This window comes from Periplaneta americana, chromosome 13, assembly GCF_040183065.1.
Source record: "Periplaneta americana isolate PAMFEO1 chromosome 13, P.americana_PAMFEO1_priV1, whole genome shotgun sequence".
NCBI classification, from domain to species: Eukaryota; Metazoa; Arthropoda; class Insecta; order Blattodea; family Blattidae; genus Periplaneta; species Periplaneta americana.
Genome location: NC_091129.1, coordinates 48,761,675 through 48,788,474, shown reverse-complemented (window position 1 = coordinate 48,788,474; position 26,800 = coordinate 48,761,675). Strand labels below are relative to the sequence as shown.

General features: G+C 34.4%; 1 protein-coding gene across 2 annotated transcripts in view; it reads left to right on the top strand.

Annotated features, from left to right (window-relative positions):
* Window positions 1-3,510: 3,510 nt before the first annotated feature.
* The window catches only part of LOC138711867 (large ribosomal subunit protein eL22-like), a 42,713-nt gene continuing 19,423 nt past the window's right edge, over window positions 3,511-26,800 (top strand). Inside the window, exons 1-3 of one of the 2 annotated variants that reach the window (XM_069843120.1) lie at window positions 3,511-3,672; window positions 4,098-4,232; window positions 21,795-21,916. In XM_069843120.1, the coding sequence (XP_069699221.1) occupies window positions 3,664-3,672; window positions 4,098-4,232; window positions 21,795-21,916 (266 nt within the window). In that variant the 5' untranslated portion in view covers window positions 3,511-3,663. The other variant, XM_069843121.1, reaches the window with a different exon arrangement.

The window sequence follows — 26,800 nt, the reverse complement described above, 5'->3', positions numbered from 1 at the left end:
TAGTAGTAGTGATAATAGGCCTAGTAGTAATGGCAATAGGAGGCCTAGTTTCGATAGTAACTTATTAGTAGACGTAGTAGTAGTGGTAATAGTAGGACTAGTAGTAGTGGTATTAGTAGGCCTAGTAGTAGTGGTAATAGGAGGCCTAGTTTCGATAGTAACTTATTAGTAGGCCTAGTAGTTGTGGTAATAGTAGGACTAGTAGTAGTGATAATAGTAGGTCTAGTAGTAGTGTTAATATTAGGTCTAGTAGTAATGGTAGTAATAGACCTAGTAGTAGTGGTAATAATAGGCCTAGTAGTAGTGGTAATAGTATGCCTAGTAGTAGTGGTAATAGTAGGCCTAGTAGTAGTGGTAATAGGTGTAGTAGTAGTGGTAGTAGTAGGTCTAGTTTTTGCGGTAATAGTTGGTCTAGTTTTTGTGGCAATAGTAGGCCTAGTAATAGTGGTAATAGTAGGCCTAGTATTAGTGGTAATAGTAGGCCTAGTAGTAGTGAAAATAATAGGTCGGTCTAGTAGTGGGGGTAATAGTAGGCCTAGTAGTAGTGGTGATAGTAGGTGTAGTAGTAGTAGTGGTAGTAGTAGGTCTAGTTTTTGTGGTAATAGTAGGTCTAGTTTTTGTGGCAATAGTAGGCCTAGTAGTAATGGCAATAGTATGCCTAGTAGTGGTAATAGTAGACCTAGTAGTAGTGGTAATAATAGGCCTAATAGTAGTGGTAATAGTAGGCCTAGTATTAGTGGTAATAGTAGGCCTAGTTTTTGTGGTAATGGTACGTCTAGTAGTAGTGGTAATAATAGGCCTAGTAGTAGTAATAGTAGGCCTAGTTTTGGTGATATTAGTAAGCCTAGTAGTAGTGAGACCTAGTTAGTAGGAGTGGTAATAATAGATCTAGTAGTAGTGGTAACAGTAGGCCTAGTAGTAGTAGTCATAGTAGACCTAGTAGTAGTGGTAATAATAGGCCTAACTAGGCCATCAGCTATATTTTCACTAATTTCTTTGCATTTAATACAACCAAAAACTAGAAGTACATACTGTACAATATGGAAATTACATGATTAATTCATTTAATGAGAAACAAAACATTTTTAGACAGATATAGTCTGAGGATTTTCTTATGCACTCTGCTATTACAATCCACTGTAATATGATGGCATCTAACCCTTACAGACAGACATTGTTGAAACCAACCTTATAAACCTGATTAATGTGTTTCTGGAAAAACTTTATCCAAGAAATATTCCGACATTCTGTAAACACATTCAAAGGAGGAACTGCATTTGGAACATTCTTTCAAATATTAAGGTATGCATGCTTTCCTGAGCATCCTACAATAGTAGCTATGTTCGAAGAATTATTTGCGGCGCAGTATTTCACCATTTTCTTATTATTTCCCTTCAAGTATACTTATATTTATTCGTACTCCTCAATAAGCATGAACTGCTCGCACTCCCGGCGAAGCATCAACTCCCTTTAATGGCGACCGAACAGCGGTTCAATTTTGTACGCGAAACTAGCGCCGTTGGTGTCTCTAGTTATATATTACAAACTCTTTGGTAGGGTGTCACCGTCCCGATCGCGATCAGGAGCTAAATCCTATTTCCAGAACAAGATAATCGTGCTGAGGCACGGCCCAGTGGACGAAAGTAACATTTTAGTAATATTTGGTTTCGAATCACCTTGAATTATATTATTTAGGAAGTCGTGATAGCTTCTGCTGTGAAATTTTGTTACCCCTTCCATTGTATTATATGGAATAGAAACGAAAATGAATGGCTAGAAAATGAATTTGGCTACTGTTAGACGTAGTACAGAAATTTAATGCAGATGTGAGAAAAGTAAAAAGAAATATATTAACAAATGACAGACGAATTATTCATATTTCATATATATATATATATATATATATATATATATATATATATATATATATAGCAATAAAAGGCTGCTGAAAGATGTTTCATTTCAATAAATAATAATATAAATAGTAATGATATAAATTATATCAGTTTACATTGCAAAGCATATAACATTTTTAACAAATAAATTCCCATATCAAGCTGCAAGAAACAACAAAAAAAAAAGGAAAAAAAAAACAATGAACAAACATCAAAAGAAAGTATGAACTTTAGGTGTTGTCCAGGAGGGAAACAAACATATACGTATGTACATAGAGAAAATTCTTTCCTCTATGGTAATTCAGCTGACCAGGCGGGATGTAGTGGGTCACCACATTTTCGGTAATCGCGATCGGGCATGATAGCAATAAGTGCTAATCGCGATTACTACTGTAGTCTGTCACCAGTATTAGACTGTTGCCCACGTGCAACAACGTCGGTTAGTGTAACCACCAGTTAAAATTGTCATCTAACCTCTGGTTAAGCATTTTCACTGTGGATCGACCTCGGTTACGACTTAAATAGGAGGTTAACCATAGTAATCTATAACCGGCCATTTTCGAGCGTAGTTAAAGGAGATTACCAGTGATTAGTAGAGCAAGTAAAGCAAAATGGCGGCCAGAGCCACAGATGTTTGCTTCGAAGACGATTATTATTGTACAGTACTTGAATTACTTGGATAGAGCGTGGGCGTGAAGTTTCTTTAGTGGAAAGAGAGAATCTTTACGAGGAATTAGGTGACAGAAAATTTCAGGAGGGATTTTGTTTATCAAAATCTACAAATGGCTCATTTGCAATAACTCAAAAACAGTCATATTTCTTCTGTTGATCAGCTCCTTATGTTAAGATTCTATGTAACTGTTATTTTCTGTATTTTAAGAGGGAATACTTGAATATCTCTTTCTCTGTCACTGGCTGAACAAAGAGAGGTTATGGATGGATCTTAGGATAATGAACAGTAACCTGGTGTAAATGGGATCTTGGGTCGTACACACATTTCTTCTGCATCCTTTCCCTTTATGGATATTCCTTCTTTATTATATAAGATATTTAAATCTATTAAGTAAGTCTATCGATACTTAACCTCACATTGGGATATAATCATTTTTGCATTCAATTTTCTATTTTGTACGATTTTAACCTAACAGCAATGAAAAACAAAGAAATGCAACTCGCAAATATAACAGCGCCCAAAGGCAAACAAATGCAACGCGAAAATGTAGGACATGTTCACTTCGATGTAGAACGGAGTGAGCGCAGTCGTTTTTAGATGTTGACTATTATCTTTGCTGTGGTATGAATGCTTTCCTTTAGTCATTTTGTAGAAACAGTGTACCATCATAGACTTTGCTCTGGTTAAATGAAGTGTCAGCTAACTCTGTTTAAGTAATCGGTGATTATGAATGGCGCACAGAAATTACATTTTAACCTCGGTTACTGTTTAACCGTCGTTTCGTAATCTATGATTACTGCGTTTTTAACCGATGTTGATGCACTTCGCCATGTGACTTCTAGCTCGTTGATGAAATCGGCTTCACTTTCAAGCTGTTCATTTCTACTCTATGCATTCTGTGCTCGTTGCAAATGACCGCTCGTCGACTGTTCAATTTGGGAGCATAACACTAGCGCCAGTGAACGGTCTAGCGGTTATTTAGTAAATCCTGAAAGAGGTTTTGGATCGTCACTTCCTGCAGAAATATCAGTTTCCTGTCCATTTTGTGCTTCGGTATTTAGTTAGAGTTGTAGAGTGAAAGTCCACTTTAGGAAAATGCCTGCGGTAAGGTAGTAATAGGTTACATTTCTTGGCACATGATGTGATTTATATGTATATTTGGTTCACATGTTTTTAGTTTTCTTTGTTTTAATATAAATGGATATGGTTTTTATTAAATACTTGTGATTCAGATTTTATCCACGTGTTACTTATTAAAGTTGATAACACTCATGTTCTTAGTTAATTTTTTTTAATAGATGAAACTTGCACAAATGAAGTTGAAATGTGTATATTTGGTAATGTTTGTTTACTATATATGTTGTATTAGTTTTTAGGAGTGAGGTGCTGTTATGTTTGAGTAATAGTTTACTAAAATGCCGAACTTAACCTCTTAATTCGTTACGGAAGACAAGGTTATCAAATGGCGTAGGCTATTTTACTTAATTACTGTTATAACTAGGAATATTGCATTTTACATTATCTTGCAGCCGGCAGTGGGAAAGAAACCTAAGAAGCAGCAACATATTAGGGCCAAGGGTCAAAAGAAGAAGAAGATATCTTTGAAGTTTACAGTTGACTGCACTCATCCTGTAGAGGACAATATTATGGATGTTGCAAGTTTTGTAAGTTTTAACATTTCATATTCTTCATTTAATTATTATTTTATAAAGCCTGGTGCAGTAAGTTATCTTAATTTCCAAGTTAAAGTGAATTTGAGGGCACTGCATCAGTTATGGAAAAGACAGCCTATGCCTACTTGAGAAGGTAATCCTGAAGTACGTATGTCGCGGGAGAAGAGACAGACGAGAGAAGAAAGGAGACACAACAGAATTCTATTTTTGCTTCCTAGATGGCGTTTTTTTTTTTCAGTTCCACTTTCCACTGCTAGTTGTCGACCCACTCTAAACCCCTACTTCCTAGAGGGGATAGTGGGCGGAGCTTCTACGTTTCTGTTCTTTCAGATTTTCCCACAAATAGCTATCATAATCTATAAGTAGCCCTACTATTCACTAAACCAACATGACAACAGATGACGTTAACAATTGTGGCCATTGTTGTAAATAGTAGACTGCCATTGTTTTATTTGTGGCTTATGAAATTCGATTACACTTTTATTAGTATTTTGGTTAATATTGACATTAATGATGAATAATTCACAAGATCCACAGACTATCACGTAAATACACACTAAAGATATGCAAATATATAAATAACAGTAATTCACAGCAATAATATTAGTTCTACCTTACACGAATACCATCTAAACAAGTGCTTATGTAATTTCCTTTGTACTTCGCTTATACACTTTGCGTATGGCTAATTTCATGTTAGGGTGACCACAAGGATAAGATTTTAAAGTACAGAGAGGAATTAAATTTATCTTGTAGTTTTAATGCTAAGAGATGGAAGCATTCAGAAATGTGTGTGTAATATTGTTGCACAGTGTTGTCTTTGTAATAATGACGGTGTTGAACACTATTATTTAGTTACTATTTCACCTTCTAAACATTGTAGGAATGCAATTCTGTGAAGAAAAAGATATAGAGTTTAAACTGCATATTTAATAAATTTAAAGATACGATGGAAAACTATGATGTCATTGATGATAATTGGTCTGTTATTGATGTAAAATACGATATCAAAATTCACTGGAATTTTTCAGTGCTATAAAACAAATGTGTCTAAACATAAACATTGTTCCTGTATCAGTAGAAGCTGTAGAATCCGAAATAAATGTGTCTGGATAAGAGCTGGATGGTAAATGGCTATGGATTCTGGTGATTTTGGAAGTGAAAATAGTTGAATTTATGAGGGATTTTGGTAATTCTGTAGGAAACGTTGGTCAGTGTATGGACATCATCGAGGATCAATAACAGGTTAGGTTTGGTTTGTTCAGGCTTTTGATACACCAACAAAAAATGTATACCAGTATGCAAGGCATACCAAAAACAAACCAAACTAACCTGTCACTGATCTTCGATTATGTCATTGATGTCCGTCTTCATGTGCACGAACACATCACATCACACTTATGACTACATTTATTATTTAGTTACCTGTGCATTTCGAACTGGCGGCTCAAGGTCAAGTAATGGACTGCATTTGCCATGTGTGCTTGCACCAATCCTGGACCATTCTTTCATTAATCACGAAGATTTTTTAACCATTCGCTACTAAATTAACTTAGCAACTTTTCTTTTCCGGAACTGATACTGCAACAGTACATCTGACGATGAATCCATGTTTGAACATAGTTCACTAAACTTTAAAATGCAGCAATTGTATGTGTCTATATTATTAAGTTTTCTGTACATTGCTTCGAAATTAGCTTTTCTGAAATTAGGCATGATGATTTTTTTTGTTTTACAAGGAAAAGATTTGGCCTCAATAGAAATGTGAATGTTTAAAGCTGGATGATGCTTATCCTCTTTGACAAGAGGATAGTGCTCTCTGGAGATTGTGCATGAGTTAGGTGTATTTGCTAAAATTAAATCTAGTGTTCTATTATTGTGATTTAATGTGTTATTGATGGAATATAAATTAAGCAAAGGTAAAAAATTACTCTAAGCTACTTTGGAAGGGCTTCCTGATAGAAGATCATAATCTGGAGTAACATTTGGTAAATTAAAATCCCCGACTATAAAAATATTACTATTACTAAGTGGATATCCATTCGAAAAAAGAAAGATATGATTCTAGTTTACTACTGGGTGGCATATTATATGTTAACTATAATGTATTTCTTATTTTGATATATGATTGATACAGCTAGAATCAGAAACACTGCATTCTCAATATCACATTTAATTACGTCACTCTTAATGTCATTGCTTGTTGCAATTATCACACCACCTCTTTTTTTTTTTTTTTTTTTACTGATTCTATCATTTCTGTAAACTGTTTAGTTATCACTAAATAGCTCCGAATCATAAACAGAGTCTGTGAGCCAAGTTTCTGTCAACAATATATAACTTTCACTTACAGTATTACAATAAAATTCTGTACATTTTCAGTTTAGTCCCTAACGTTTTGATAATATATTCTTAGTGTAGATTTATATCTTTTTATATTATTATTGAGATTATTTTCATTGTTATCACCTCTGAGATTTTGAGATTGACCTGACTCATGCCTCTGTATATAATTGGTTAAGCCATTTAGTTTCCCTGCCGTGAAATTGCAATTCGTACCTGATTGATCTGGATGTTAACTTTTCTACTAATAGCTTGACTAATTAAGTTGCTTAATCTAATTTTTCCTCTGTTGTTTAAATGAAGCACGTGCTTCTTGTACAGTTGTCTGTCAAAGCTATTTACATCAATCACTTTTACATTTTTGAAATGTTACAAATACTGGCAAATCATTTGTTCACTCTGTTAACCTCATTGTTGACACAAGACCAAGGTTGCAAATCATGTCTGTGTGGATTATTAGTTATGAAAATTTTAGAGGTATGCATTGAGGCACGTTTACGTTTAAGTTCCGTCTCTAATCTGTTCCCATTATTGTTAGCTGCATTATTGGCACCCCCCGATTAATTATTACCATATGGTTACTGTACCAATTCTGGGCTACATCCTTATACTAACACTGATTGAATCTGTGCTCCACGTTTTACTATACCACAGACTTCTACATTGCTGAGAGATGAGTTGATGTTTGCTGCCATCTGTCAACCATGACTGTCACTAAACAGATGTATTCTCAACCGTTTTTTTTTTTTTTTTTTTTTTGAAACTGAAGGCAGAGTTACTTTATGTTCAGATTGGTCTGTTCCTTTATTATTTTCAATATCACTTTCATTAGTCTCCAAATTGACTAGTACATTAAATCTGTTCTTTTATTCAAATAAACTCATGTCTGAAGATGCTGCCAAATTGCTTTTGCGGATGTTATTTCCATTCCTAACCACTGTCGACTATTGATTTTTTGAAATCGCACCACTATTATTATTATATTATTTCCATATGCGATTTGAGCCTGATGATTAATTATGTTTATAATTACATTTACTGTTAATTTTACTTACTTTACGATCTTGATAATGCTTCACAGCTGGATGTTGGGGTCCTGGCAGTTCCGTCATTTGCTGTGTGAAAAAATGCCTAACATCTTTCATTAGAGCTTCAAAATCTTCACTCGTTCCTACAGACTGGATGTGACATAGCTTTTCTTCCCACTCTTTCATTGGATGAAAACTTATATGATCATTTTGTGTATTTTCTGGATTAGATATTACATCTTCACTCTGTTGGAAAAAAAAGTCTTACAGACTTCACTGAATTAATTCCTGGAATCCCCTCGAAAGAGGAAACAAAAATAATACCCTGAGCCTAAAAATGAATGTAGACACTTTCAAAATGCTGAAAAGGGAAATTTAGTTTTTGATTTTCTTTTCACAGTCTCTTACTCATAGCTGAGCTAGTTATATCGATATAGAATAACAAGCTATTAGGACAGATGTTATGATTACTGTAAATGATTATTTTAGATTTGTTTGCATTATATTGTACTGTGTTAAGTATCATCATATTGATTACCAAAAAAAAAAAAAAAAAAAAAAAAAAAACATAAACAGGAGGCCCCGAAAAATGTACACACATTCGAAGGTGCAAAATATGCGTGTATATCCAATGCCTACCCACTTCACTTGCGTGATTCGGGTTCTGCATATTGCAGATAGATGGCAGAACTGTGACTCATTTTCTAGTTGTACACCACTTCATCGGGTCACACTGTACATGATGTATATCTGTGGAGAGTTATACTAGGGTGAGTGTATGTGTAGGTATAAGTGTAGTGTAGGGAATGAGTGATGATGATGAAGATGAGGAAGGGAGAAAGGGGAAACCTGATGCCAGCACGTAGCCTACTCCTGTTGAAGAGCACCAAGAGGGCTGCCAGGCTTAACGTCCCCATCCGACGGACAAATCACTATCAACAGTGACATATGCCTTCTCTTCATATGCACTGCGGAGAGATTTTGGATTTAACCCAGGCATATTGGTGCACAATCTAGTGATTAGAAATTGTGCACCGCCATCTCTCCTAGTCCCGAAGTAGAAATTTTACATGAAAATTTCTGACCCCGCTGGGAATCGAACTCAGGCCGGCTAGTCTGGAGGCAGACACGCTACCACAGAGCTAACTCGGCGGACCCAGTGCAAAATATCTGAGTAAAGATGCAAATCTAGTCTTTCAGGTAAAGCTCCCTGTAAAGCAGATTTGAATAATTTCAAGGGAAAAATCTGCTTTACAGGAAGCTTTACCTGAAAGACTAGATTTGCATAAGATATACGTCACTGTGTACGTTAACAGAAAACCACAATTCCAAGTCACACAGAGATTGTGTGCACTCGATGTGGGTCTCTGGGGTTCGTCAGCCCACGCAAGTTGTGTGGATATAAAGGGAAAAGTTGAGACGGTGTCGGGTGGAGTTCCCAGGTAGCTCAGTTGGTAGAGTGCTGGTACGTTCAACCAGAGGTCCCTGGATCGATACCCGGCCCCGGAACAATTTTTCCCTTGAAATTATTCAAATCTGAGTAAAGACTTTGTTATTAAATTGGTATATGTATAATGTAATACATCAATTTCAACAGTGAAAATAAAATTGAACTTAATGACATAAAGTAGTCAGTAATCGAAAATACAATAATAACTTAAAAGGAATTAGAACTGAAAATTGGTTTAAGTGAAAAACATGTAGATCTACATTTGATCAATATTACAGTTTCCTTTCAGCCAACATTCAAAACCCTTACGAAAAAGAACTTAGTTCTGTATATCTTTATAATAATAGGGCTACTTTAAAATGCTACCAAATGTTCCTTCTTTTTAGAAGCTTTTAGTAACTTTACTTTGGAGTGTTAGTGAAAACTCGATCTGAAAAAGAAAACTACTGGTATTAATAATCGATTACAAAAACCTCATATGAGATTTTTTAAAATAAACAAATTCAAAGCTTTAAGTTGTGTATTTGATAGCCTTTGTATCCAGTGTCTTGAGTACTAATAAATATTTGATAGCAATATACATATTGGAAGTTTTTATTGGACAAAGTTATTACCAGGGAACGGATTTATATGGACTAAAAATATATGAAATATGTAAATATATATGTAGTTATTTTTACCAAAATATGGAATTAAATATGGATTTTTACCAAAATATGGAATTAAATATGGACTTAAAATTATAAAAAAATGACTATGTACGTTAAATATTGGTACATTTTAATCAAACTAAACAAAAAATATAATGGACGTACCTTATCTTCCAATGTAGTTTCAACAAAACACAATTTTTATTGTCTGTTACCATAACAATAGGTTACAAACATTTCTTTCAAGTGCTGAAAAGTGAATCTTCTTCTATTGTCTCTGAGGATAGATTTATACTGACTAAAAGAGCGTTCGACGTCACAAGAAGTAACTGGTACATAATTCAATTTCACAATGTCTGCTGGGGATAAGTCCAAGTTAATCTTCACTGTTGATTCACCACTCATCACAGCAACAACCTTTTGTAGTTCTTCATATCCAGGGTTTTTTGAAAGTACAGTGTCCACCTTAGCTCTTACTGCATCTGCAACTTTACCTCTACCACGATTCAGTTGTTCCACAGTACTATTTATAATTTCAAAACTTTCAGATAGTGAAAGGTGCCTATTTTGGAGACTTTTGAGCGTTTTTATGATGCATGAAAATGTATGCTGAATGTGAGCTAAGTCATTCTTCACACTTATGTCACAGGTAACTGTTTTCGCAGTATCAATTGAGACTGCATCTTCAGAGTCCAATGCAAGGAGAACATTGTTAATAGAGTCTATATGTTCGGCATAATATTCAACTGCTTCTAGCCATGTACCCCATCTAGTTAAAATTGGCTTTGGTGGCAATGGAATTTCAGGGTACATTTCTTTCAACACGTTAACTCTACTGGGAGCTTTGAGAAATACTTTTTTCACTGATGAAATCAACAAATCTACTTTAGGGAAATTGTCTCTGACCACTTCTGCCACACGATGAAAAGCATGCGCCACACAAGTAAAATGAGTCAATTTAGGATATACAACAGATAATGCTTGTCCAGCTTTGACCATATAAGGGGCAGCATCGCTAATAAAGAATAACACATTATCGTACATAATATCCTTTGGCCACAGGATACCCATAGCTTCGTTGAACAGTTTAACTATAGTTTTGTTATTGCACTTTTCTAGAACATCACAATGTAAAAGAATTCGTTCAGAATATTGTTCACTTAACAAACCGATAACTACATTACCAACAAGTCTACCTTCTTTGTCGGGAGTCTCATCAATGGAAACCCAAATTGAACTATCTTTAATTTCATCTCTTATCTTCTGTATTGTCTCATCGTAGATGGATGGAGCATACGTCTTCCTAAGTGTTGACTCATCCGGGATTGTATGTTGAGTATATTTTTCAAGGAATTCCCTGAAGACCTTATTCTTTAGTTTGTAGAGAGGAATATCAGCAGAGATGAGAGAACGGCACAGGTCGATGTTAAACTCAGATCTTACATTCGATGTTGTTGGTTGTGTTAAAAACAATTGTCTCTGCTTGGAATTTAGTTGTTTGTTGGCCTGATGTTTACTAGTTGTAATGTGTTGTTGCACCAGGAACTTTTGTGTAGATGATACTGCACACTGACACAAATTACAAAATAATATTTTATTGTCAGTTGATAAACCATCTTCTTTAAATTCTGAAATGTAACTTGTTAGTTTTGATTTTAAATTGACTGAATGACGTACTTTTGGCATATTTACCGTCTTTATAGTATGATTTACAAAACTGAACCTATGTGTACTCTGACTGGCATTTAACTGTTGAGCTGCACAACTGAAGTCTGTTAAAAATTTTAAATTAAATTAATACAGTTTTGTAACTTACTTTCCCATTGTTGATAGGACTGCTAATTTTCAAATAACTCTGATGTTAAAGGGATTACTGAACATGTGTTTAAATCTCTATTGTTGAAATGTATTTTTAAAAGTTAATGGAATTTTGTTTTGTTTTATTGTTAAACCTAATATAATATGGACTGTTTTATATGAAATATGGAAAATATATGGAAATTAACGAAAATATGTACTAAACTCTAAAATATGGAAAAATATGGAAAATAAAAGTAGGATTTTTCAACCCTACACATTGTGAAACATAAAGATAATGCAAAATATAAATTATATTAGCTTTATAAGTAAATATGTATTTACATATAAATCCTTTCCCTGGTTATTACCTTCAAAGTTCGTTGAACCTTGAGCTCTTCACAGCTTCTAACGACTCAGAATGGTCTCTTGAAGCGATACATCGTGGAACATGTTTGGCCACATAAGGATCTTTCTTTGTTCAATGCTTAGTTTATTCACATAATGTAATGCCCCTATTCATATAATGTAATGCTTTGTTCACTAAAGTTTCTATGCCCAAGATTGCTGGTTGATCCCGGGCCAGGTCGATGGCATTTAGGTGTGCTTAAATGCGACAGGCTCATGTCAGTAGATTTACTGGCATGTAAAAGAACTCCTGCGGGACAAAATTCCGGCACATCCGGTGATGCTGATATAACCTCTGCAGTTCTGAGCATCGTTAAATAAAACATGACATTTCACTAAAGTATTCAGAACAAATGATCGAATTATGGATAGGTTTGAAATTACACTGATTTATTTGATTCAGCCACGCTTTGAATCTACCTGGTGATCTTTTGCGATTAAGAAATCCGTAAAATCTTCTTGTGTGTGTAATGTATCTATTAATGCAAATGTAAACTAAGAAAAAAAAAGTAATATAAAGTTCGTTAGATAATATGGAAGTTGTCATGTAACAACTATAGGATGATCCCAGTTTGTTTTGCAATATAAGCAGTAGTGATGGGTGATATAGATAGTACTGTCGATAATATATGACTGTCGATAATGAAATTGTTTCCAATACTATCAATAGTTTTGGCGACTATTGATAGTATCGAAAAATAGGGAGATCTTAATATCATAAGGGTTTCAAACTGGGCTGGGTACCACAATTCTTTTTCAGCGATTCAATCAGATATCTGAATGATTCATTCACAGTTTGTTGAGAACTCATCCCAGTCTATGATTCCAAGTATTCTTTTGAATTGTAAAAGACTCGCATAATTGGCTGGAACCAGTTTTCATGACCTCCATTAATCTATAAAATTATGGGAGATAGTTATCCTCAATTATCATTTATAAACTCAACCCTACTATCACGTACAGTTGTCAAAAGAAAAAGTGGCTGCTCTCCAGAAACAAAGTTCCCTTCTGGTATCTTCGCTACAATTCGGAGACAGGCGATGTTACATGTTGGTGTGTGGATAAGCTTCAGGGCTTCTACTGCGTTGTCTTGGTGTTATTGGCTGACGTTTCGACTGCTGTGTTGTGGTCATCTTCAGAGCAGTTGTTGGATAAGGAAATAGTCTGCCATCTCGTATATATATATATATATATATATATATATATATAGTAGTCTCGATGGGGGGGGGGGAGTACTTGCGGTGATAGGTCGTAGGTTCTCCTTCTGGCATCTGATTGGTCCTATGTTGTCCAATCCGGTTGAGGTCTGTTTGAAGGGGAGTATTCGTATTAAATACTGGCCCTCATAAGGTTACATCTTGCTTGACCACGTTGCCTGATATCTATAGTTATAATTAAAGTATTCTGTGTGTTACTTGATGGTGTAATTAGCGTTCCGGCTTGGTATTTTTGAGGTCCTGCATTCGAATACAACCTAGTTCTTTTTATGTTTTTTTTGTTTTGTTTTATTTTTAAGAGAGAGAGAGAGACAAAATATGCATAATTACTCCTTTCTCTTTTACGATTATTTTTAGTAATTAACATCAGGTTCATTAATGTATTATGCCATAACTTTATCTTTATGACATTGTGGCTGCAAATGGAAAGAAAAAAGATTTTATTCTCAACAAAAATATCTTTCGTGGCATAAACAAAACAACCTTACTGGCGTCTGCCATAAAACATTCAAACAATTAGCGTTCGAAAAACAAAACAAAAAGCCATGATTCAATATTTAGTCTATCTTTCCCTTATCTTGATCACATCTTGCAGTCGAGTGGACATGGAATCGACTAGTCTTTGCAAATAGCGACTGTTCTTAGACACGACATTCCTGGCATTTTGAACATACATAAGTGTTCTGCCCATGGGCAGGTCTTTCATTGCAAACCCAGCATTCTCCAATTGTTCCTATTTTCTGCCTACCTCTTAGTCTCCGCATATGATTCACATATCCTAATGTCGTCTATCATTCTTCTCAACCAGTGACCCAACAATTCCTTTTTCTCTTTCTAATCAGTTTCAGCATCATTCTTTCTTCACCCACTTTTTCCAATACAACTTCATTTCTTATTCTGTCTGTCCACTTCACACGCTCCGTTCTTCTCCACATCCACATTTCAAATGCTTCTATTCATTTCTCTTCATTTCGTCGTAATGTCCATGTTTCTTCCCCATACAATGCCATACTCCACACAAAGCACTTCTTATTAGATTCCAGGGGGCCCAGGCGTGGACATAGAAGAGTAGATTTGACTAATTGGGCCCTCCAGACTTCACCGAAATTCACCGCAAGGGTTAAATATTCTATCAGGATGTTTGACCCAATCAGAGACCGGGAAATCCTAATTATTAGCCTTTGCACCCCGCATCCTGGGCTAGCTTCTACAAATCATCAGAAAATCTTGTGCCCTCATAGCTTAGCGGAAGAACGTCGGAATTTAGATGTCAAGTCTCAGGTTTAATTCCTCGTCACTCCTTTTCATTTTATTGTGGTTCAAGAAAGTATAATGTAATAATATAAAAAGAAAAAATAACATCAGTATTATGCAACTGTATTGTTCCAAACTTAATATTAAATTTATGTTATTTATATCGCTAAAGAACGATAACTGAATGTAAATTATAACTCAAATGTTGTTTATGTCGCTAAAGAACGATAACAATATAAATAACTTGAATATTATTTATACAGTATCGCTAAAGAACGATAACAGAGTATAAATGATAAATATTGGTTTGTTTAATTAATATAAGATATTATGTAATATATATTTAATTATTTAAATAAAATAACCTATTTTACAAAGAAAAATGGTTATTTGTATTATAATAATTACATAAAATACAGATTATATATATCGCAAAAGAACAATAACAGAATATAAATAACTTGAATATTATTTATATCGTTAAAGAATAACAGAATATAAAAAACGTGAATATTATTCACATCATTAAAGAATTACAACAGAATACAAATGATGACTTAATATTATTTATATGTCTAAAGAACGATAACAGAACACAAAAAAATATAACTTGAATATTATTTATATTGCTAAAAGAACGATAAAATATAAATAACTTGATATCGATAAAGGACGATAACAGGATATAAATGATAATTTGAATATTTTTTATATCGCTAAAGATCGATTAAAAATAAAATATAAATTTGAAGAAGGCCTGAACCCACAACCTTCGAATCATTAAGCAAGCACTCTAAAGGACGATAACAGGATATAAATGATAATTTGAATATTATTTCTATCGCTAAAGATGGATTAAAAAATAAAATGAAAATTTTGAAGAAGGCCCGAACCCACAACCTTCGAATCATTGAGCATGCACTCTACCACTGGTCTATGAGATGCATTTATGGAATATTTACATAGTTCCGGAACTGCTTCTACAAGCATATGCATTGTGTAACATCGCCGTGACCCGAAGTGGACTTAGAAAATCTTCGTTGTTCACGAGTGCGGCCACTTTTTTTTTGTCAACTGTACATTCTTTACATTAACTGCTGGTCATTCCATACAAAATTTTAAGAATATGCCAGCGATGTCATGAATTTTTTTGAGCTTTTAATATAATAATGTTATTATGAAAATAAATTAAACCATCTTATCATTAATATTTTATTTTAGACTGAAAAGTGGCTGGCAGTTACATGTTATCCATAATTTAAAATATTTTAGACGCTCTATATGAAGTGTCATTGAAACTAAACAGACGCCATTGTAAACCTGAATAACCATATTTTAATACCTTAAAGAATAATCCATATAATATTAAGGCATGCTCATAAAAACACCTCATTGAACAAAAGAAATAGTTTTATATTCAAATGCAACAAATTAAATTCATGCGAATTTCATTCGTATTAAAGAAAATCTTATTCCTAATCCATCTCCCAAGTTTTATGACTATCTAAAAAAACCTGTGAATAATTAAATTAATAAAATTATTAATTTTTGTGTCAACAGTTGAAGATTGCTTGCTATGTGTGGCGGTCGCAGCGTTCATAACAATGAGTAATATCAAATGTCCGTTTCCCTGACCTTGAGCACGCAACATTCTGTACGATGGGAGAGCCTACCTGCAGAGCTCCTTTGTGCTGATGAGTTATTTTTATTAAAAACTGACATAAGTCAACTTTCTGAAATTTTCACAGTGAAATCAATATACCCTAAAGAATTAAAACACATGTTTTTTCGTATGTAAAAATGAATTGAATTTTGTGTTATATATTTTTTTTTTTATTATTTTATAATGGGTAACTGTTTAAAAAATTATATATATATATATTTTTCATTTTAAGGGCATTTATAAACAAGGTTCTCCTTTTTCGAATTGCATTAAAATCACTTTTCCATCTTTACACAGTAAGAAAACTTCAATGAATGAAACAGTGTTCTTTGTTAAACCAATATTTTAAATTCTGATTGCTGCCAAACTATGAAAGATATAAATATAGTATTGCTTGAAATTCATATTTAGAACATACAAAATAACCTACTACAATATTTTTAACTTTTGAGACATCATGGTTCAAAAACATACTTTTTTGCATGGAATGACCCTACTGTGCAAATTTCAGGTGCACACCATTTTTCATATTTAAATAAGGAAATCCAGATTTTGTTTCCACTTATCCTTTTATCATACATACACCATTCACCCACAACTAAGTAATTTGGTCAGCAAGTATCTGTATTCACTGAGATCTTCAGTTTCCATGGGAAGACTTATCCAAAACTGAAAAATTAATCATTGAAAGGCCAACCCGTCTGCATCCCAACAAAGTGGAAATATTTATTTTAATGAGAAACTTATCCTTGGAGCAATGACCATATGTTAAAAAGAATTTATTATGATTTGACTTTTAAGGACATTATGATATTGTGTGTTATTGGTATGTAATTCAGATTCAATTCAGTATATATTATTAAATTAATAGTTTAGTACGTGTTTAGATATAGATTCAGAAATATTCAATTTATAACCAATCAGTATTATCGATATTATCGATAGTTTTGATTTATAACTATAGTAGGAATAACAGTCGATAGTACTATCAATACTACTGTGACTATCGCCCTAAATTGTGTTACAGCACGATGTCACTTTGTTAGTCATAACATGGCCAACATTGAACAAGTTTATATATAAATGCACGTTTAGCAGGACTTTAATATAGCAATTCGTTTGTTTTTTAGAACTTTGAACATGTATTTACAGTATTGTAACTTATTCAACAATGATGTGTGACTTTTATTTTTAACTTCAATCACCCACCCGTCAACAATGGGTATTCTACTCAACACAGCACTCGTTATTGCACTTCACTGAACGACAATGATAATTCACGTGTATTATTTGAGGAGACGAACAATGTACTCCTAATTTCAACTAATGCTCACAAAGCACTATGTACAAAACAAAACTGTCAGTTCACAGTTCGTTTGCCTTGGCTAGTTTTTCTAGCTCACTCACTCAAGTTCACGGTACGTCGAACTCCAAGCCTTCCAGATACATTTCACTGCACTTCGAACCCAAAACTTCCAGTTACAGTTCACTGCACTTCGAACTCAGATCCTCGCCTGGATGCTGCCACAGTTACAGACCCACTCAAGTTCACTGCATGTCGAACCCAGATCTTCGCTGGGTCGCTTTTACAGTTTCGGTCCTCCTCAAGTCGAACTCCGGTCTCGAAGGCTGGCTTCCTTGCTCACTGGAAGACTCATGTGTAAACTGACTGACTTCCAAAGACTAACTCGAACTCAGGTCAACCTCGCTCGCTGCCCAAGGCTGGCTCTCTCTCTGACTAACTGATTCACGCCGAAGGTTGCTAGCACTTTTATTTATTAAATCGCGTTCTCGATCATTCTGCCTCGCGATCTTTCTGGGCCTTCACAACACTCGGTCTCCAGACCAGTGCTGCTCATCGGAGTGACTACTACTGCGGAGGAATCGGAGATTACGAATAAAGCTCTCCACCGGTGATCTCTGGTACTACCATAGGTGGAACAGGGGACATACGGAGGGATGCGGGGTTTCGGAGCGAAGCGACAGTTAGCTCAAGGACGACCGGTGCGTACTGACTGACGGTAGTTGTGAGTGAAATAAAATGGCACAAAATCGGATATCCGTCGCATGGAAATTCTTTAATTTAGTTGAAGGTAATAATAAAGTCGCACACTGTAAACTTTGTGGGCGAATTTACTCTAAGGGTGGTGGAACTTCGAATTTGTTAGACCATTTGAAGCGATCGCACAATCGCGAACTTGATGAAAACAATTACGCAAAACATTTGATACGATTTATTTTTAAATTGTTTTAGTGCTATTGTTCCCAAAGGCTCACAGTCTATGAAAAAGTCTTGAAATTTTTCTAAAACCTAACTTTCGAGGCAACAAAAAACATATGAAATATTTACAAGACGACTTGAGTTATATTTTACTGTTTAGACAACTTGAGTTATACTTTACTGTTTGGATTAAAATATTTCTGAATGAAACTAAAGAAACATCTGGTAATAATATAATTACAATTATCCTTAAGTTGATATCCACTTATATTTTTATTACAGAGCAAGGGTGGCATGTTTTAAAAGAGGCAGTTCAAATACTGACACCCTTTAACGCAATAATCACAATCCTGTCCGGTGAAGAATCTGAATAAATTATGTTGGACAGTAAAATTTAACCCATTGATAGCCCACGTTTTGTTTTGTTCCATTCTGAAGCTCCCTTAATATATTTTACGTTAAACTAAATGATTAGAATAATAATTGACAAACCCTGTTTGCGATTAAATGAGAGTTTCTAGGAGAATTAAGGTATAAATGTTTACATTAGCTACTGAACAGCTTTACTTCTGCGTTAGTTTTGCAGTTAGATTTAATGTTGTTAATTTGATCAATGACATAAAACTAATACGGCTTTCCACATATACTATGAATTTCAAAACTAGAAAAAAAAAATCTGTCAGCTAACGTAGCACTTTAAGCAACACAAAAAAAAAAAGAGCCGAAGAAAGAGAGATTAAACAACAACAAATTAGAACTTACTTTAAAAGATACGCGGACGTCAGCGGCCTTGAATCACTACCTGATCCGATTAAAGAAATGCTCAGCGGAAAGTGTATGTCTGCGCCACAGCACATATACAACCTGCGCGGCATCAATCGGCGGTAACCGGAGGTCTCCAATTGAAAGTGCGCAAACAACCACTTCGGAGAAAACCTAATCATAAGCAGCACTACTCCAGACGTTTCCTTATGTCAGTCCCCTCCACTCCGCACCGGGCCCGAAGCTCTCTCCCTTGCTCCGTGCCGCGCCTCAGCGTCCACCAAAGCTCGAGCTCCTGTCTCCGTGCCTCCCTCTCGCCCCTGTGTCTCGCACTCCCGAGGCAACTAGAATCTTCTAGCACGGTTGCCACAGTATATTAGGTGGTTGTCACAATGGCCACGACTAGAACAAGATAATCGTATGACTCTAATTTGTGCTATAGCCTTTCTCATTAGCTACGGTAAATTGTTGTAGCAGTTATTGACACATACCAAGAGAACGGAGTGCCCTAGAAACATGCAGTTTTCACTGTTACATTTTTCTAAAAAATCTTTATTATGAGTACTCCTTTTATTTTAGGTTGACAGGGCCTTCAAGCTTACTATTCGTGTGCATTAAAAAGGTCTAAAGTGAAATATTCTCAATTTTCTACAGTGTGCCACTTTTTTTTTTAACCTCAGTGTGTTTTTGTTTCAATCATATATTGAATCGTATATATTATAATCACGAGAATTCTCATTCCATTCATTTTGCAATATGGATTTTTTTGTTTTACATTCGTAATGACAGAAGAAACATCACTTGCAATTGCCAACTGATAGTAATAATGAGCATTTATAATTAACATTAATGATGTGAGAAGGAAAATTTTCCTCAGATTTTGAATTGAAAAATTTTCCACTATATTTTTCCACTGTCCAAATAGTTGCTTTCTTCATTATCTTTCTTATGGCTTCAACAACTGCACGTGTATTGATCATTAGTGTTCTCATTAGTCACCAGTTTACCAAACCTAAGTTGTAAGCACCGTGTGCTTGAATGCATCCGAGGGCTGCTTATACTGCCTCTTATTCAGTGGTCAAACATGTAACATGAATAGAAAAAAATTGTCGCTAGATGGTAGCTTCTAATGGCTAATGTATATGCTTTATATTTGTAGTAGTGATTAAAATATTACCTTGTTTTGAGACTCTAATAGCTTCTTCCTCTTCATTAACTTTGCTCATGAAATAACGAGAAAACCGGAAAACTATTTCTGTGTGGAACTTCCTTACTTTACTAAGTAGAGGTTTTACGAATTTATCCACAAGAGTTTCTGACACAAGTTTCTGATGATTATTCCTACCACAGAAGCAGACATACAGATGAACATAGTATATTTGATGCTGCCATCTACCATTTCAGCAAAAGTATTGTTAGAATGAGCAGGCAGTATAAGCAGCCATAGGATATCAGATATGTTCAAGCAGGCAGTGGTCATAAGTCATGTAACCTTTGATGGCTGTTGTGTACCTTACTGATTAAGAAACAAACTCTGTTATTCTGAAAGTGTTACTGATCTAATCTTGTCACAACACTATGGGGCTGATACATGCCTATGATTGTAAAATAAGGCTTAAGGAAACCTTAATATGGTATGTGGTTTGTGATTTCCTGATAGTATAGACTATATAAAATCTACTTTATTTTTTTACAAAGAATTCATGGATCACAAGTCAATCACACATACCCATAGCTTAAAACAAGCTTTAAAAACTTATTAAATATTAGCTGAAAAATAATCATGAAGAGGGGAATATTTAACATTTAAAATATTGTATCTGAACAATACAATTATAAAATTTACCCAAATCAATGAGCAAAACAAATAAGAGGCAATTTTTCAGGAAGATTAATGAATATATCAGTACTAGCCTATGCTAAGAACTTCCAAATTAACAACCTAAGAAAAATTGTTTAATAAAGGGAAATTTAAAACAAAAATCTGTGATTATGTATTATGAACTTAACAAAATCAGTAATCCTGAAAATTGCTTCATAAAATAAAACATTTTCAGAGAAATGTGTAATTACATCAGTCAGTTATAAAATTTAGCAAAATGAATAAGCAAAAAATTGTTTAATAAGAATATTTACGTGACAATGTATAATTACATAACTACATTAATTTATAAAATTTAGGAGAAAAAATTGCTTAAATGAAGAATTTTCAGGAAAATGTTTAATTATGTTAGTACAGTTATAAAACTTATCAAAATCAGTAAGCTAATAAACTTCCCTAAGGAGAACATTTTCCGGGAAATTTTCATCACTAATTAACATAGCCTATATTAAAAAATTTCAATTTTGTTACTGTTGAGGTGGAATTAGGACTACTCCTCTGTGAACAAAAGTTTTATTAAAAATAACTAGCATTGTAGTGCACAATTTACAGATGCACTACATTTAAGACTGTACACAATGTAGCAAAACTAATCCAAAAGAAAGATGAGAAATGATAAAATAGGCTGAAATGAAATTCAATCTAAATGTGGCTATCTCTTTAGTGTAGGAAAAGAAAGGGAACAAGCATAATGGAGGAATTGAAATAGCCACAAATATTCAAAATAATACCAAATGAAGTGTCACTGGCATGTTACAAGGATATGAATGTCTATATTCCAAGATTAATTATCGGCTACAACTCGCTTGGATGAATATCTTACAAAAGCCTGATTGCATTGCTGATTTATTGATTTTTTTTATTTATTTTACTTTCAGGAGAAATACTTACAAGAGCGCATCAAGGTGAATGGCAAAACAAACAACTTCGGTAATGTTGTTAGTCTGGAGCGCAACAAGATGAAGCTCTCAGTAAACTCCGACATTCCTTTTTCGAAAAGGTAATGTGTTATAGTTGGATATTTATATGATTTAAGTGTAGTCTCTAACCTTTATGGTACTTCTCAGTTATATTGGCAAGAGCATGTATGCTCTTGCATTTATTTTGATAATCAAATTGTTGATTGTCCCTCTAAAATCGTCATATCCTGTTTCCAAACAATATTTCGATAGGCCAGTTCAAAAGTGCGACAACTCAAAAATTGCCATTTTTTAGTTATTTTTACTACTGAAAGCCCCTTTCGGAGCTCTTTCCGATTCAGTATTGAGATAAGCCGTATTTACAACCAAAAAGAAAAAAAAAAAAACTAAATAAACTGTTAGAAATAATTATAATTATGGACTTTACTAATTCACTATTAGCACATTTCGAAATGTATTAATAATGAACTGGAAGATTGTGATAAACTCGTCCTGAATACTGACTCATTTCTAATTGTCGTGGTTATGACTCAGAACTCTGTTCCTTTCTAAGTGATTTATTTGAAACTTTCAACTGAAGATATCTCAAAACTTGTTTTTTTGAGTTGTTCGCACTTTTGAACTAGACGATCGATTTGCATGTCTCTATCAATTCCGAATTTTCTGAACATGCTGTTTCTCTTCATAGCCAAGCCCTACAATGATTTGTCATTGTGTCATTCATAGTAGCCTATATTATACTAAAATTTTGATAAGATGCTGTTCAAGGGACATGTACAGAGAGTGAACTGAGAGGACAGAGAGTGGACTGAGGATAGAGAGAAGACTGAGAGTGAACTGGGGAAACTGCGAGTCAGAATTCTTTCCTCTCTGTGCTCACTCACTGTAATTTCAGTACTCTCTCTTTGATATCGGTCCACTCTGTTTCCTTTCCCTGTTCTACCACCTCAGTCCTCTCTCTCTATCTCTCTCTCTTTCTCTCTCTCCTCTCGGTCCAGTCTGCGTCTTCTCAGTTCACTCTTTTTCTCCTCAGCCCATTCCATCCTCTCAGTTTTCTTTGTATCATTTTCCGTCCTTTCAATCCACACAATGTACTCTCAATTCACTCTCTGTAATCTCTGCCCCTTCTCTGTCCTCTCAGTCTACTCTCTGTCTCTCAATATATTCAACATTCTCTCTTTTCTCTCAGTTCACTCTCTGTTCTCTTAGCTCATTCCCACTCCTCTTGCTCATTCCCTATCCTCTCAGTCCACTCCCTATCCTCTCAGGCTACACACTGTTGTCTGAGTCCTCTCCCTGCCGTCTCAGTCCACTCTGTCCCTTCATTCCATTCTCTGCCCCTCAGTCTACTCTCTGTAATCTCTGTCCACTTTCTGTCCTCTCAGTTCATTTCCTTTCCTCTCAGTCTACTCTCTGTCCCCTCCATGTACTCTCTGTCCTCTCAGTCCACTCTCTGGTCTCTCAATCTACTCACCATCCTCGCTCTCCACTTCTTGTCACTCAGTTCAGTCTCTGTTCCCTCTGTTCTCTTAGCTTACTCCCTATCCCTCAGTGCTCTATCTATCCTCCCAGGCTCCTCTCAGTCCACTGTCATTCCTCTCAGTCCACTATCTCCTCTCTGTACTCTCAGTTCACTCTCTGTACTTTCAGTTCACTCTCTGTACTCTCAGATCATTCTCTATCCTTTCATTCCACTCTCTGTACTCTAATTCCAATCTCTGTTCTCTCAGTCCTTGCAAAAATTTCTACAGCTATAAGACATTTGTCACAGTGTTATATCAACATGCCAACAACACCTAAAGGAACCGCAAGGGTTAAGCATGGATTTTATACGATTTCGCGTTTTCCTAACTATATAAGTGCAATTGACTGAACATATGTGAAAATACAATCACCAGGTGGAGATGCAGAAATTGCAAGGAATTTTTTTCAATTAATGTGCAAACTGTGTCTGATTCTTCCTTGTTGATTCGAGACATTGTGGCTAGGTAGCAAGGCTCATCTCATGACTCACATATTTTTAATTCTTCAAGAATTAAGAGGCGATTTGAAGATGGAGAATTTGGTGCAGTCATTCTAATTGGAGGTAGTGGATATACTGTACAAAATTATATCATTACACCACTGACAATTACACACACGCCAGAGGAACAACTTTTTCAGGAGGCTATCATAAGGACTAGAAGTCCAGTAGAGAGGAGCTATGGGGTATAGAAAAGAAGATTTCCTGTTTTAGCTACTGGAATCAGACTAAAATCGGACAGAATTCAAAGTGTAATTGTGGCAACAGCTATTTTACACAATATAGCTTGCAATGAGAATGAAAATAATACCACCTGTTACTGATGACCAATTGGATGCCATTAACGCTGTGCATAACTTCCCTCAAGCAGCTAACAACCACCCAAATGTAGCAGAAAATAATGTCAGGCGAAACCACCTTATCCATCTGTACTTCCATGATTTGTTGGTGAACCAGTGAAGGAAGAGATTAAATTAACATAAAATAAGTTTAATTCACTGCAGTAGGCCTACGTGTAACATTGTTTATTATTCATGTTAAACTTGCATATTTTCAAAAGTATATTATAACTTTACTTCACTGGAAATTATGCATTACCAGCACCTTATCCATTAGTTCATGACAAAAATTTGTTTGTGAATCAGTGAAACAAAGGGATGAAATTAACATAAAGTAACTTTCATTCACTGTAGTACATGTAACATTGTTTATTATTCATGTTAAACTTGGATATTTTCAAAAGTATATATTATAACTTTACTTCACTGAAAATTAAGCAGTACCAGTAACTTAAACCATAATTATTAAGCCTAAAATTGTTATTTTTTTAAAACCTGACATATCTTTGTGTGGTGTAGCTTTAGATGCAACACAACGTCCATAATATGGAATCTAATGATGACCTGACTTAACTGTAACTGTGTTGTATAAAATATTACTATTGATACACAAATATTTTAATACATTATAGTGTAGTCACAATTTATGTAAAAATTCCACTTTATTTTAATTATGCAGTGATGTTACAAGTTGAAATATATCTGCATTTGTATCAAAATTATATCATTGTCGGATTTCAATGACAGAAAGTAACTAATTACTTGAAATATGCAGTGTGTTTATTTTCTAACGTATAAGAAATTAGCTGGAGGGAATATACTGTATATTTTATATTATGTTCATGTCTATTAAAATAATTAGAAATGAAACTAACAATTGATTTATGAACATTTTGATGTCATGTTATAATTAGGCCTAGCCTACTGTTTTTTTTATGTATTATTACTATATTATAAATAAGCCATATATAAATTATGTGATAGATGATAACATGCAATAAATTTCGTTTTTCAATTGGAATTAAGTTAAACTACCTACTGATTAACTTGTTATTCAATTATTTAAGAAGCTACATAAATTTAAATATCTTCTGTTTTAAGTAGCATGATAACCTGATGTGATATGTTGATTATGGTATTATTAATACAGTGAATGATATAAACCGAATGACTTTATGAAAATATCAAAATGACATCATAACATATTAGGACCACTACAAAACTGAAGTTATCAATACTGCCTTTAAATATATAAGTTACCGGTACCTAAAGTGATTTAATACGTTAGATTAAATTTTTTAATTTAAATAAAAAACATTTAGAATTGAACAAAATAAACACCATAACTACATCAAAATCTTGTGATTTCAGTTAGCCTTTTGTGTTAAGGTCCAATTCCCTATTCCTAACATCAAGTTCAAGAATTCTTTTCATCTCAAGATCAAACTCATTATTTTTTATATAAAGTTCTGTGGTTCCATCTTCACTGTATGTTCTTCTTTCATATATGTTACCGGTACTTTAAATTCATGCTCCATCCTTTGGAACTGAATTTGATCCTCTATTGCTTGTTTTTGTAACTGCAGAACTTGTTTTTCTTGCCATAATGCCATAAGTTTCTTTTCTGCCAGTGAACTGTCTAGTGATGGTCTTTTCTTCTTTACTAGGAGTGGAGTGGAAGTAGGTTTCCTCAGGTTGCTAATACTGAATTGACTGCTACATGGAATGGCTTCTACTTCATTAATTTGAATATTATCCTGAGATGCTATTATATTGGTATATCTTCAATTACCTGATCAGTGGGATTTGAATCGTCACCTGCGACAAATGCTTGGGATTCAGAAGCTACAGACTTGTATAGATTCACAGATGAAAAGGGAGTTACATTGGAATTTTGAATTGATTGGATTTGAGGAGGAAATTGTGCTTATCCAATGTTAGCAGATGGGTGCTTCACAGATGCGAGTAGTGATGACTGGCCAGTACAATCTGAGTCACATACAGATGGTAGCCCCTCAAGTTGTATTGTTCCAATAATATCTTTTATTTTAATATAAGTTGTTATTATTAAGTTCGGTTGATTTGAACCTCCACCTGCACCTGATGTGTATTTTTTATCTTCGGAAAATCTCCTTTTACAGGTCTTTTTGAGATTTTCATACTTCCCCTTTAATATCTTCCAATCTCTTACCGTACTACAGTTCCACTAATTTCATTGAAACTTTCTGCGAGTTCTTGCCAAGCTTTTTCTTTGTTTTTTAAAGATACACTGTCGGTTTTCTTACATTCTAATATATATCTTTCTTCTTTGTACTAACTAAAGAGAGCAGTAAATCAATTTCTACTGGACTAAAATTCTTACTTTTTTTCCCTGAATTCTCCATGTCTGAACATAGGACCTTACAGTGTATGTTAATCAGCTTATGATCATCTGATCAAAATTCATAATGGACAATGAAGCAATCAAACAGTGGAACCAACGTTTACTGAAATAAAAATAATACAAGAGGATGACACCTATTATGAATATTTAGGCCCTGGGTTTAGATCACTGGAAAACTGGACAGAGCAAATGTTGGCATCCTAACCTCTTTCTTTAACTT